This window comes from Pteropus medius, unplaced genomic scaffold, assembly GCF_902729225.1.
Source record: "Pteropus medius unplaced genomic scaffold, Ma_sr-lr_union100, whole genome shotgun sequence".
NCBI classification, from domain to species: Eukaryota; Metazoa; Chordata; class Mammalia; order Chiroptera; family Pteropodidae; genus Pteropus; species Pteropus medius.
Window position 1 is genome coordinate 6,160,626 of NW_024349796.1, and position 14,022 is coordinate 6,174,647.

The 14,022-nt window shown below is 37.6% G+C and overlaps 1 protein-coding gene across 1 annotated transcript; it reads right to left on the reverse strand.

The window, feature by feature from the left end:
- Window positions 1–7,097: 7,097 nt before the first annotated feature.
- H3-3A (H3.3 histone A) lies at window positions 7,098–13,427 on the reverse strand. Its single transcript, XM_039883290.1, has 3 exons — window positions 13,248–13,427; window positions 11,992–12,145; window positions 7,098–7,746 (listed from the first exon to the last, which is right to left on the reverse strand). The coding sequence occupies exons 1-3, from the start codon at window positions 13,373–13,375 to the stop codon at window positions 7,618–7,620; spliced, it is 411 nt and encodes a 136-aa protein (XP_039739224.1). The 5' UTR covers window positions 13,376–13,427; the 3' UTR covers window positions 7,098–7,617.
- Window positions 13,428–14,022: the final 595 nt, after the last annotated feature.

The following is a 14,022-nucleotide window of genomic DNA, read 5'->3' on the forward strand; positions in this document are numbered from 1 at the left end:
AATATTTCATTAGTGCTATGTTAAAACTTCAGGCCAACCTACATCATGTAAGACTTCGAAATACGGCTTAAAAGATAGACATCTCCCTCCCGTGGGGGCTGGTAGTCAAAGACGGGTAAGACTCCCTCAGAGACTGGACAACCTAAGACAGGGCGTGCATGACGGAATGCACGTACCGATGACGGGTAAGTTCCAGATCTGGTGAGGGGATCACCTAAGACAGGCACAGTCACCTTGCGCCAGAACCAGGAGGGTTCGGGCATTTAAAAAATAAAAAAAGGGGGAGATGTGGGGAGTCACTTATGGACATATGAAAACGTATAACAAGGAACAAAGATATTTGTGTACTTGGCAACAATGTTAGAAGTTGAGATTGTAAAGCGCTGGGAAAAACCGGGAGGTAACTGTTCACATAGCAGTCACTGCACATTCCTTGCAACAGTTTAGCAGAGAGTTCTGAGTTGTGAGACTCTCATTGTTCTACTAGATGTAGTAATCTGGCTAACTTTGATTCTTGACTACTGTCTTTCTTATTGTAATGTTATAAATAGTGTGTTCTAAATAAACTCGGGGACACAGACACAGACACAGACACAGCTTGATTCTGTGATCCCTCCTGCAATTCTGTCTGTCTTCTTTCTTTTCCTCAGTCCATGCTCCCCCTTTTAGGTACCCTCAATTACTTCGTCGGCTGGCTTCCGACACCTATAGAAAAGTTGAAAGAAGGGTGCAATGAACTCCCTTCATGTAAGTTTACTAATTGCTATCATTTTACCACATTTTATCTTTTTCTCTATATAAATTAAGCCATTATGACTCTTCGCCCCTTCAGCATGCATCTCCTGAAAACAAGCTCATTCTTCTTTACAACCACAATATCATTATCATACACCTGGGAAATCTGAAATTGATATATTTTTAATATCTAGTCCATATTGAAATTTCTCTAAATGTCCCGATTTCCTTTTTAATTTTTTAAAAACCGAGGATGCAATCGAGGATGCATACAATTAATTGTCATGTCTCTTAAGTCACTTTGAATTTGAAACAGTTCCCCTGCCTTTGTTTCCTTTTTGTGAAATTGACATTTTGGAAGAGTCAAGGCCAGTTGTTTTACACTTTGGATTTATCTGGTCATTTCCTCATGATTATATTTAGGTTAAACTTTTGAGTAATGTTGTGTCCTCAGTATTTTACATCAGGAGGCTCACGATGTGTTTGTGTCACTGACCATGTGAAGTGTGATAATTTTAATTAAAGCCCCAGGCTCTCCTGAATCTACTCTAATCAGGGTTTGTTCCATTTCACCAAAACTGTTCTTATCAAGCAAGATCACCGATTACCTCCACATTGTCAAGCCCCACAGTCCACTCTCAGACCTCCCTCTACTTGACTTATCAGCAGTATTTGACGGGGTAGACCACATCCTCTCTTCCTTGGAGAACTTTCTTCTTTTAGCTTCCGGAAGCCACATTTGTCTGGCTTTTTCCTCGCTGCCCACTCCTTCTCAGTTTCCTCTGGAGTTTTCCCTCTCTCTCTACACTTTAAATGTTGAGTGCCTCAACCCTTGGACCTCCTCTCTAATTTCTGTCCACACCTACTCCCTTGGTGAGCTCATCTAGCATCTTGGCTTTAAGACCGTGTCTTCTAAATTACTATCTCCAGCCCCAAACTCTTTCCTAAACTTCAGGCTCATATCCAACAACCTACTTGAAATCTCCCCTGAAGTCTAACGAGCATTTCAGGCATCACGTGTCCATCACTAAGCTCCGCGTGTTGCCCCAGTCCGGCCCGGCTCAGCCTTCTCAGATCTGGCAACAGCAACTCCATCCTTGGAGCTGCTCAGGCCAAAAACCTCTGCACCATTAAGCCCTCTCTTTCTCGAGCCCACATCCATCAGCAAATCCCAGCCATCCTACCTTTAAAAGATATCCAAAAAACTGCTTCTCATCACCTCCACTGTCCCATCCAAGCCCAAGCCACTGTATCATGCCACATTTTGTCTACTGTAATAGATTCCTATTTTTCCTTCTCTACCCTTATTCTTATTTTGGAATTGGAGTGACTTTGTTAAAACATAAGCCAGACCATTTTATCCTTCTGCTCCAAACTCTGCAGAGGCTTCTCCTCTCCCTGTGTCCTCAGCAGGACCTAGAAAGCCTTGCATGATCTGGTTTCATATCAGGTTAATATCAGGTTCCCCTCAGACTCATCTGCTCACTCGTCCTGCTGCGGTCACGCCTGCCTCCCTGTTGTTCTTCAACACACTAAGCTTGTCCCCCCAAAAAGACTCAATACTCTTCTATCACAATCGTGTGGCTTCCTCTCTCATTTTCTTCAGGTCTCTACTCGACACCTCAGTCACGCCTTGTCTGGTCGAACTCCCGACACCCACCCACTTTGGATCACGATACTTCTTATCTATGATGTTTTTTTCTATTTGGCACTACCACTATTTAATAACGTATGTGTTTTGCTTCATCTTGATTGTCTATTTCCCTCACCAGAACGTAGCTCCATGAGGACAGGGAACCTTGTTTTGTTGGCACAGTCTGTATTCCCACGAAAGTGCCTGGCACACAGAAGATGTTCCGTAAATACCGATTGAATGAATGAACAAGACATGAGAAGCTGGGAGATTGTCTGAAGTCACACTGCTAGGAATGGCAGTTTAGCTCCAGAGCCTGAAATTGTAACTGTGAAGCTATATTGCAAATAATTATTTCTTTACAAAACAAACAAACAAACAAACAAACATTTTCTCATTGGCTAGAACTTTCCAAAGAATATTTAATAATAGTGGTGAGGAAAGTATTCATAATGACTTTTAAGAGAATGCCTCTTAGGGTTTTACCACTAGGTGGCTGTTACTGACTCAACTCACTTTATCATGATAAAGGTGTAGCCATCTAATCCACTTTCGCTGACAGACCTGTGCTTAAACGACCTAAGAACAAAGCAACTCAGTGCGGCCCTAATAGAAAATGCCGACTTTCGAGATTGGAAGATGGAGGCCAGATTTTTCTCTACTACTTTTCAAGGAACAATGTATAGGCTGGTTTGCTTTATCAGTATTTTAAATTCTAGTCTAGCATTGACTGAATATTATGTGCCAGGTCTTGTGTTTTCACATCTATTTTCACTAATCCTCAAAATAACAAATTGGTTACAATTCATGAAGGTTATAGGAGCTTAATGTTAAAATCCGAAGGAAAGCAGGAGCTCTCATGGTTCTAGCACGAATTCAAGATTTTGACTCAGGTTTACCATGTACCAGCCCTGGGACCAAAGTGGAAAGTACAGAAACCCCTCGTAGCACAGTCTAGTGGGGGTAGAGTCAATAAAAAGTAAACAATTCAAGATTCTGATAAATATTAAGGAAATAAACTAAGAGATGTGACGAAGGGTATATGGGCAGAGGGTCTGGCTGCAGCTTAGTTAGCAAGTGAAGAGAGGAGATTGGCAAGGCCAGTTCACATTGGGCCTTGTGAGCCAGAGTTTAGATATTATTCAGTGTGCAATGGGAAGCCATCAGGTAATTTGAAGTGGGGAAATGAACTGACATGATTTGTTTTAGAAGTATTTCTCGGGGCTGTGTGAACATGCCGGAGGGAGTACGAGTGGAGGGATGCAGCCTGCTCTCTCGTTATTGCAATAGTCCAGGTGAGAAACGAGAGCAGTTTGGACTCGGATGGTAGAAGTCAGTGGAAATTTTTGGAGGAACGGTCAACAGCATTTAATGGAGCTGAGGGAGAGGGAGGAAGTAAGAGGGGTGGCTCAAGAGAGCAGGTGACAAGGAGCAGCATTTTCAAATACACAGGTTTTCTTGTGATTTCTGTTACGGTCCCCATCATTCCGTTTTGCATCTCCTCCCCGCCCCCCAATGTCGACTATCCTTAACTTCCAGCACCCCTGGCAAAATTAACTGCTCTAATTTATTTATACGTATATATCGCTCTCAGAGCACAGGAATTAAGGAACAGGGCCCTAGATTTAGTCTACAAAGGAACAAATTCCAAGTGAGATTTCCCCCATTTGCTTAAAAGAATCTGACTTAAGATGTTTAGATTCCTTCCTCAAAGTTCTTCCAGTTACTAATTCCTGATTTTCCCAAGATTTACTTACCTAAATTATCTTGCCATATATATGGTTTCATAAGTAAAGTTTAGACTTTAGGAATATTTTCTGGAATCTTAAGGTGTTAACTATTTTCATAAGCTACTTTAATACTCAAGAGCTGGTTACCTTGAAGATGCTGAAAACTGAACCTGAAGTTAACAGAGACGTAAATACAGTTCCCATACATCACTTTGGGCCTAACTTCTATTCACTAGACATTTCCTGGACAGAGTCATCATGTAGCAACTCTCAAGCATAGTAGGTACAGAAGAGAGTTATCAGCCTATTATTGAGTATTAAACCAGGGACCAATGGGGTGGTAGCTTACACTTCTGAGTCAAAGGATAGCCCTGAGCTCAATTGTAATTGGTCAGTTATAATCCTCCCAAATTAAATTGCCTCACTTGAAAGTTGGAATGAGTTTCCTGCCTCATAGGGATATGAGAATACACGTCAAATACTAACAGATCACAGTGCCAAATTCTTTGTGCCAATTTTCTTCTGTCCCATTTTGTAGTGAGTTATTGTATATTGGTGCCTGGACAGTGAGCACATAGTACTCAAAAAACTTGTTTAACACAATGAATTAATGGCTAACATAACCATTTCACGGGGAAAGAAAAAAAAAGTAGAAATTTTTATTCATTTACTAGAGCTTTTAGAGCAAAATTTAAGTCTAAGAACTCAAAGAATGGTATTCTCTTATAATTGATTCACAACAGCGAATCAGATTAACTAGCAGATAACTTTTCCTACTCTATTGAAGACACCCACTTCCCCTATTTTCATGAATAGGACTGCCATGTGTCCCTTTCACTGAAGAAAATGGACTGAACAGGGGACATTCAGCCACGATTGCCTTCTAGTTGCTCATATCACAATAAACTAGATGCTCTTGCTCATACTCTAATACTAGTACCTGCCTGTAGAAGCATATGCAAAGGATCACACTAAAAACTAGGATTTCTTGTTAACAAATAAGAGGCTCTAAAAATAATTCCATAATTCTCTCATTAAAGGATTTTATAATGACCTACAATCTAAAAATGAAGTTACTGCTAAAAAGGAGCTTAACACCGGTAAGAACATAAGCCCAATATTATACCTTATTGACACGAATCTGTTCTTGGTTCATTGATGTATTTCACTTCACTTCCGGTGAGCTTCAACTCAAAATGTTACGACGAATGTCAGTACATTAGGGAGGTGTTACGGGTCTTAAAAGGTTCATTATCCTCATTTCACACTAATCATTCCAAGGCTAAATAAAACAGATGCTAAGAACTATTAGCGCTTGATTATTAACTTCAGGCTTAATACGCAGCATCTTAAAACAGATCTCCAATGCACTAATTTTTGAGCTGGATTGTTATATTTGCACTTAAATTACCATTAAACGAAGTTTAATAGTGTAGGATGTTTATAAATGTACCTTTACTACTTACAGATTTAACTATTTCCATGTGATTTTGTTGACCAGCTAGGTTTGGGAATTATAGGTTCAGAATACAACATATCCCGAGTTAAGATCTGGTTTTGGCAAATAGATCTGGTATCTGCAAATTCTTAAAACTAAGAGGAAAGCCAGTAATTCTTTTTCTTCCAATATAAGGTATATACACCTGTCCCTTATTTATCCGGTTATTTTTTTATATATGGTAAATATTCCCATTTACTTTTCATAAATGGTTTCCACTTACACTTTTTCACTATTAGCAATAATTCTAAAAAACAATTGCCTAACTCAACAACGTACAAAGAATACTAACACAATTGATCTTCCTGTTCCTTGGATGGCAAATATAAAAGTATGGGTTTTTCAGGATTGGTTTTACAAACGTTTTGCTGTAGAAGCTGAAAATTATATAAAAAAAGTCTTCTTTTAAAATACTCAGATAATGCACCTGGTCATTCACACAATTTAGAACGTCTAAATATGAAAGTTGTATATTTACCAAATACAACTTCCTCGATCCAACCTTTATACCAAGGCATTATTTCCATCTTAAAGGTTAAATGGAGTTTTAAGATTTTTAATAAACTTTAATCAGTTACAAAAGCCTGGAATACACAATTTTCAGTTCTATCAAGAACACTGCTTTAGCTTTGAGTGATATAAAGCCATCAACTTTGCTTGCTGGAAAGTATGGTCAAAAGTGGCTGTACTAGGGAATGTGGTTCCAACAACTGAAGAGGGATTAACTGGCATTATTAGTTCACTAAATTTCAAGGCACTGACAATTTGAATGTAGATGATTAAATTACTAGTTGATCATGAACTGATAACAAATTCACTTAATATCTGAAGCCCACTCTGACAAGGCAGTGACCTTGAACCAGTTTCATTCATTGCAGAAATTTACAAAGCTCAATTGGCCACAAAACTAGAAACTGCAGTTATAGATGCCAATCCAAACATCCAACATGCCTTACAATTTTGAAGATTTTTAAAAATGTTGCAGAGAATATTGAAGAATTCATGAAAACTTAAGCAAAAGATGGGGCTGGAAAAAGACTACCCCAAAACAGTGAAACCCAAGAAGTACTTCCAAATACTTTGAGCGAAGGATGACTTTGTGCCAATTTAAAATGAAGTTATGGGTTTTTGTCACCCACAGCGTGGCCTCTAAAAGACTGAAGCAAACATTTTTTTAAAAAGTTGCTTTAGAGTAGATGCTGACAGCGAATTTTGGTTTTCTTTAATTTTCATTAGCATTTTTTTGTGAAATATTTTTATGTCTTACACTGGCCTATTTTTTTTTCATACTGGTGGACTTTTTACATGGTTTTCTTCCGCATAAAGACAGATGGAATGGATAATCCATGTAAATCAAGAAAAGGGTATACTTTCCCCCTCTCAAATTTTATGTTTCAGATATATGGTGACAAAACGCTTGATGCTAAAATTATTTTGAATATAGACACTTCAAGTGAATTAACTATACTGGTAAGGGTGATAATAAAAGACTAAAAGCAGGTATAGTTTAATGTATTTTAATAGCAAACTTACAGGAACAGCACAGAAGACAGACAACATTAAAAACATGTACTTGCATGTAGGACAACTCAGTTAGAAAAGTATAGCGAATGGATGGAATCTACTGTATGATAAAAATGCTACAAACACCATTTAGTTGCCATCAATAAGAAATTTACTTGTTTTAAAAAAATCCAAATGCTGGCATTGTCCAGAAAAATTTAACAGGTTTATTTATAATTGTTATAAAGTTGAACTGCTGAAACTTGTTCACTGAAACATTTTGACTTTCATTAATGCTTTATGTCCCCGCATTTATATTAAAAATTCACACACAAATGAAAATGGAAAACCTGCCAATACCTGATTTCTGTCCCCTATTTTTCCACTTGCAATCATATACTTAGGTACCTTTTGACCCCATGGAAAAAAAAAAAATCTAACATTCAGAACTACCAATAACAGGAAGAAGAGAATTTTTTTTTTTTAAAGAATGAAATGTTTCCCATCATAGTGGATTCTTAAGCACGTTCTCCACGTATGCGGCGTGCTAGCTGGATGTCTTTTGGCATAATTGTTACACGTTTGGCATGGATAGCACACAGGTTGGTGTCTTCAAAAAGGCCAACCAGATAGGCCTCACTTGCCTCCTACAACAGGAATAAAGAAAGACATTAATGGTATCACCAACAGTTAAGACACATCTGTTATCAGCTAAAATAAAATGAGGTTTTTGAATGCTTAAAAAACCTACTTCATAAGAGGTTTACTACCTTACCAAATGCTTACATTTTAAAACCTGTAGGACAAAACTAAAAGACAGCATAGGAAAAGTGCAAAGCTCAAGCATGTAAATCTTGTGTAAATCACTCAAAAGTCAAATTGTTTCATTACAAAGAAAGTTTAGTATTTCTAATGTTAATATGTGATTTCTAATAAATTGAAATGTCTTGAGTAAAGAAATCCAATTTAAACTGTAACATTCTTATCCTTACAAAGATAAATGGAATCGTATATCTAATTCAAAGTAATACCTACCCCCAGTGTCTCCTTATTCTGAATCCTACTCAAAGATCATCTGAGCCTTTGCCTTGCCAAATAATCCAATATAGCTGACAACTGGTTTCCCTCTATGGTCCTCATCTACCTTTCTTTTTATACCTGAGTTTTATCAGAGTACTCTCCAGGTTCCGGAACATATCAGATTAATGTCTTATTTATAAACTCTGACCTGACCTATTTTGCTTAGGAGATGCACCCCCGCGCATCCTCTACCAAGTTAACCTTCCTCTACATCCCTCGATCTATAATGACATTTGTTATCCTCTAGTTATTAATGCTGATCCATCTGGTTTTTCCTTTTACACTATAAACTTCTTTGAATGCATCCTCTTACCCCTATTACTCAAAAACTACTAGTTGTGTATGATCCATTAACACTTGAGATGTGAACAGGAAAAAAGGGAGCTTCTACTTATAATTAACTTTTAAATTATTAGTACATCTTAGAGTTGTCTGAAAAATCCTTTAGCTTAAAATATGTTTCCTCATTTTGAAATGAAGCAACTGTTTTGTTTCACTCATCTAGTCACGAGCCCAACTGTTTTAGTAGATTAGAAGCACTGAGAAAGGTTACTTGGCCTTCTCTTTATCTATGAAGATATCTTTCTGTCCAAGATATATTTAGAAAAAAAGATTTTTTTATAGTTGCTATTTTCGTCCTAATTAAAAAAATCGTTTCCATTTTGTAATCTTTAGGTAATAAAACTAAGGAACACAAAAGTACTCGAGCAATTCAAGCCCATAACACTTAAAATTTGCTTCATCCAAATTTTACTAACCGTGCATGTCTTCCTGCAGCATTTGCTATGAAGAGCTGAGTCTTACACCACCTAGTCTTTAGGCCTAGCTCAAGATTGTTCCATGAAGGAGAAAGCAAGCACCCCTCTTGCCCCTGGTATCCAGGTGCAGGTAACCTTGAACTCCTCCTTCCTTGGCACTCGCTGGCCTTGTACACCAGCCATCTTTCAATTCCCTTAAGTTACTTTATAGAGATCTCATTTTATATACACAATGTCTTGCTCAAGTAGATGTTCAATAAATATTTGCTGGTTCATTTTCATATCAAACCCTAATTTAAATTTGCATCTTCTATACAATTAGTCCCTCATATTATAACTATTCCAAATAATGTTATTAACAGCAGTTCTTAATACTCAGGGATTCATTCTTAAAATACTCTAGAAATGGGTAAAAAGTCTGGAAAACACGGCATGCTGTAGCCTACTCTTAAAGGTTCACAATGCACATCACATACTAGGACTGAAGTTCTTCAGAAGAGAAACCAGTTTAATTGTTTCTCATCTCACTTCAGGATTATAAAAAATATAGAAGGCTTTTGCAAAATGCAGCAGTATGAAATGCTATATGGACAAGCCAAGAGGTCCTGTGATTCTGAGACCATTTAAGAGTGGTATGACCTATAGGCTCCCCTGGTACTATGGCAGTTGGGGCTCTCACTGTTGTCTTAGAACCTAGTTATGTTTTATGGGGTTGTGTCTGGTCAACTCTGGGAGAAGATTTAACACGCGAAAGGGATTTGACAACAACTCATATATTTCCAATTCTATTACCAATACCAAAGTCTCCTAAATATTTAGTACCATAATGGTACTAAAGACTGTCATGTTAATTTATAGCCCAACACACACAATTTTGAGATAACGGCAAACAAACAAACAAAACTTACAACTAGAAGGCAACATTAATTTGTAAAATTTCGAATATATCCAATGTCTGACTTTTCCACCATTTCAAAACATTATGTCCATTTTTAACATAAAAATACCTTACTTCAAACTCTCAGATGCTGAAGGCAAAGGCTGTTTTAAGTTAGTCAATTCTTGATTATCTATGGCAAACCCAGACAAATTTCTCTACCAGCCCCAATGGACTACCTCCTCCTCCTCATTTAGTTTGTATTAGAAAAGTTAGAAATTATTTAATTCTAAAGCCAAAAATAAAGCGACTTTTTGAATTCTATTTTGACTGCTTTCTTCTACTACTCTATTTCCATGAGCAAACTCTCCACACTCTCTATATCCTTAAAATAATGGAAGCATATGTATAAAAAAAAAAACAGAACAAAACAAAGAACATGTAACAAAGATCACTCTTTCCAATAAAGAGCTATCTAATGCTAGACTATGGGCAGCAAATGAACATTGTGCTCAAAACCAATATAACCACACTTACTGACAAATATATAATACCTTAACAGCAACAGTGGAAGTTTACACATAAATTGAAAAGACAACAGTCTTTTACCCAGATTGTTTAGTAATCTTAATTTACAAGGCTATACAATGACATTTAAACTCAACAAAGTTAACACATGACTGTAAAAGACAATAGTCTCTTGCCCAGAATGTTTATTAGCAATCTCAATTTACAGCTGTCATTGACAATTAAGCTAAAAAAAGTTGGACTTTCAAGTATAATGTGTTCTTAGAGCACAGTCTGGCTAACTGTAACCAGAACAGAAAACGAGCAGCTTTATATCAATGCTAAGACTCGTAGTAGTAATATTTCTGTATTTAAAATATAGTCGGGGAAATGTGATTTGCAATTGCATTAATAAATGAAATGGGATCTGAAGATAATCACTGATTAAAACAGAAAATAAAGCTTTAAGTGACAGCACTGGAAGATTTTGGTAGTCTGAAAATTCAATTCATTGAGAATTTAACGGATGTCTACTCCTGGAATTCACCAATCAAATGAAGTTCAAACTAACCATAGAAACAGCTCAACCAATTACACTTCAGTATAGAATCCACCTATCAAATCCTTCTCACTTATAAAGCAAAAGCTTGGCACAGCAACAGCAGCCTGAAAACCATCCAATGGAGTGTATGTAGATTCTACAAGCTCCCCCAGAGGTTCTGATGCACGTCTGTGGTGGTGCCGAGCAATCTGCATTTTTATTACCTCCAACTCCATGCTCTGATGGAAGAGGTAGTTTTACCATATTTTGAGATACACTGATGCAGAGAATGCCAAACGCAATATAAAATAGATTACTTATGTTACTGATGTTAATTATTCGCACATACCTAAACAAATTATCTTACCTCTGGGCCTTCTGAGTTTTAATCTCAGCATAAACCACAAAGATTTCAAATACATAACCACCCTTAAAATAGTATTTCTCAAAGTTCTGACATCCTGGAGCCAAGAGTAAATTCAAAATGCTTGCCATTTAAGTGAAAATTCCCAACACCCTTTAGCAGCAAAGGACAAGTCTTCGAATCCCTGTCCCTTCACAGACTGGGTATCGCCTTTAAGCACACCTTTGCTTCTTCTAGCCAATCCAGTCCTGTCACTCCCTGCTGCTTCTCCCACTTCACTGCACAAGTCTTTAATGCTGCCTACTCCCGCCCTAGCTAGGATGCTCTCTTCACCTGCACGTACCTCTTCAGTTCAAGACATTCACTCTAACGTTTCTTTTACATCAGTTGCTGTTTGAAACTGATTACCATTATAGACCTTCAGTCTCATATCTTAATGTCCTGCAACATCCATAAGCCAAACCTTTTCCCCTTAAACATCGTTTTTAATGCAATGTTTAAAATTTTTAAACAGTATAATGGAATGCGCACCAGGATTTGGAGTCAGATGGGTTCAAATTATAATTCTGTGACCCAAATGGATTCAAATTTCATGTTCTGTGTGTATGGCCCTGAGCAACTTAACCTGACGTCTCAATGGTGAATAAAGATATCCTACCCTTCAGGCTTGTGATTAAATTATATACACACATGCGAAGATTTAGAATTGTTCTTGATACACAGCAAGACTTTCGACTCTTAGAGCTGACCCACCCGCCATTTTACCTGCAAAGCACCAATAGCTGCACTCTGGAAGCGCAGATCTGTTTTGAAGTCCTGAGCAATTTCTCGCACCAGACGCTGGAAGGGAAGTTTGCGAATCAGAAGTTCAGTGGACTTTTGATAACGTCTAATTTCACGGAGTGCCACAGTACCAGGCCTTAAAAAGAAAGAAATAGTTACTAAATACATTCAACTCATAAAAGGATAAGTGGTCAGCCTTAAAGAAATACAGTCATTTTTCAAAAAATAAACCACCCAACTTTTCTTTAGGTTCTGTATGAAATTTCACTTATCAATTTATAAGCTGAATATTCAAGTCTATTAAGAATAACAGTATCCTGGCAAGTTCATTACGGTACTAGTTATTTTATTCATCTTTAACACGTATCACTAACTTCTGTCATAATTACAGACCCAAGGTATTAGGCCACTAATAATGAAGTCAAAACTGTCCAGGCTCCTCACTATATGGCACCACTTTCCTTTCCTCCTGAACTCTCAATTCTTCCATAAGACCTACCAACACAACCCAGTGAGCTTCATTTAAAAATGCACTTGTGGTGTTTAAGTTTGATTTCCCAGAAAACCTTACTACTGCCCTTTCCTCATATATGATTACATCTGAATACTCCTGATGGTGGAAATACCACAAAATGGGATTTTTTACTACGTAATTGTCAGTGTGAAATTTACCTCAATTCTGACTTATTTCTTCCACTGTATGAGCTTTTATTTTAGGCTGACAGTAAAATTATTTGCAGACTACCTAAGTACGGACAACTTATGCCCTCTAATGGCAGATGCCCTTAACGACAATGCTCGGGGTAGCTCAAAACCAAATGCTAAGAGGAAATAAACCAATTCAAGCAAATGAGGGATGGGAACTTGACTAAAACAAATGCCCCCAATCTTGATTATTACTTTGCCAAAAGCGAGAATATCCTCAAAATGTATTTTAAAATAACATTTAAAAAAATATTTCTAATGGCTAAGTAAAATGTTAATTCTATTAACATTAGTGATGTAATAGGTCTCCTTTGGGCTATGGGCAAGATTATGGCTTCGAAATTAAACAGGTTCTCAATAAAACCTAACCCTAAATTTCATAAAATTTAAAATTTTATTAGTAAATATTAAAAAAGGGAAAACATCAGTTTCTCCAAAGCAAAAGTTTGCTTATTCTACACCTTTTTGTTAGATTATATGGATGCTGCTTCAGGAGAGATTCTGTCCCATTATTTTCCTCTTATTTTTAATACCTGTAACGATGAGGTTTCTTCACCCCTCCAGTAGAGGGCGCACTCTTGCGAGCGGCTTTTGTAGCCAGTTGCTTCCTCGGTGCTTTACCACCGGTCGATTTGCGGGCAGTCTGCTTTGTACGAGCCATGGTATAGGACCTCCTTACTTACCTACCAGCATCAAAAAACAAAAACAAAAAACAAAAATCACCACATGCAACTACCAAACATACAAGTTTTCCTGCCACTACCCCCACCCCCAAGATCTGGACATATGATCAGAATAAAAAAATAATGACTGTAATGTTACGTAATTTGAAAGGGTGCAGATTACGTTTACCACCCAAATGCGACTTCTTGAAACAAACTGTAGTACTAGAAAATTGTTAACATTAAACACCAATCATCTCTCAAAATGCGAAATCTGAGCGACAAACGGCAAAACAAAAAGACCCCTAACAGTCTTTGCTTCGATTCCTTTAATTAAAGCAGAAATTAGAAATGTCTGTAAACATTCGATCCATAAACAAGTCAAAAGGACGAAGCCACAAACCACAAAAAGGTCGAGTCAAATTACAGCAAAAAAGGTTTTAGCGCCCCCCCTCCCCAGTCCCCTCCCTGGCGTCTGGCAGTTGATAGATTGCTGTAAATATCTGAAAACATTCCTGCTTTTGCATCTCTACAGTTATGTTGACAAAAAGGCGTCTCGAAAATCCAGAAGAACAACAGCTAGCACCAGCGAGCATTCTACAAAGCATCGTCTTCGCGGCAGTCCAACCGGGCTTCGCAAAGGGAG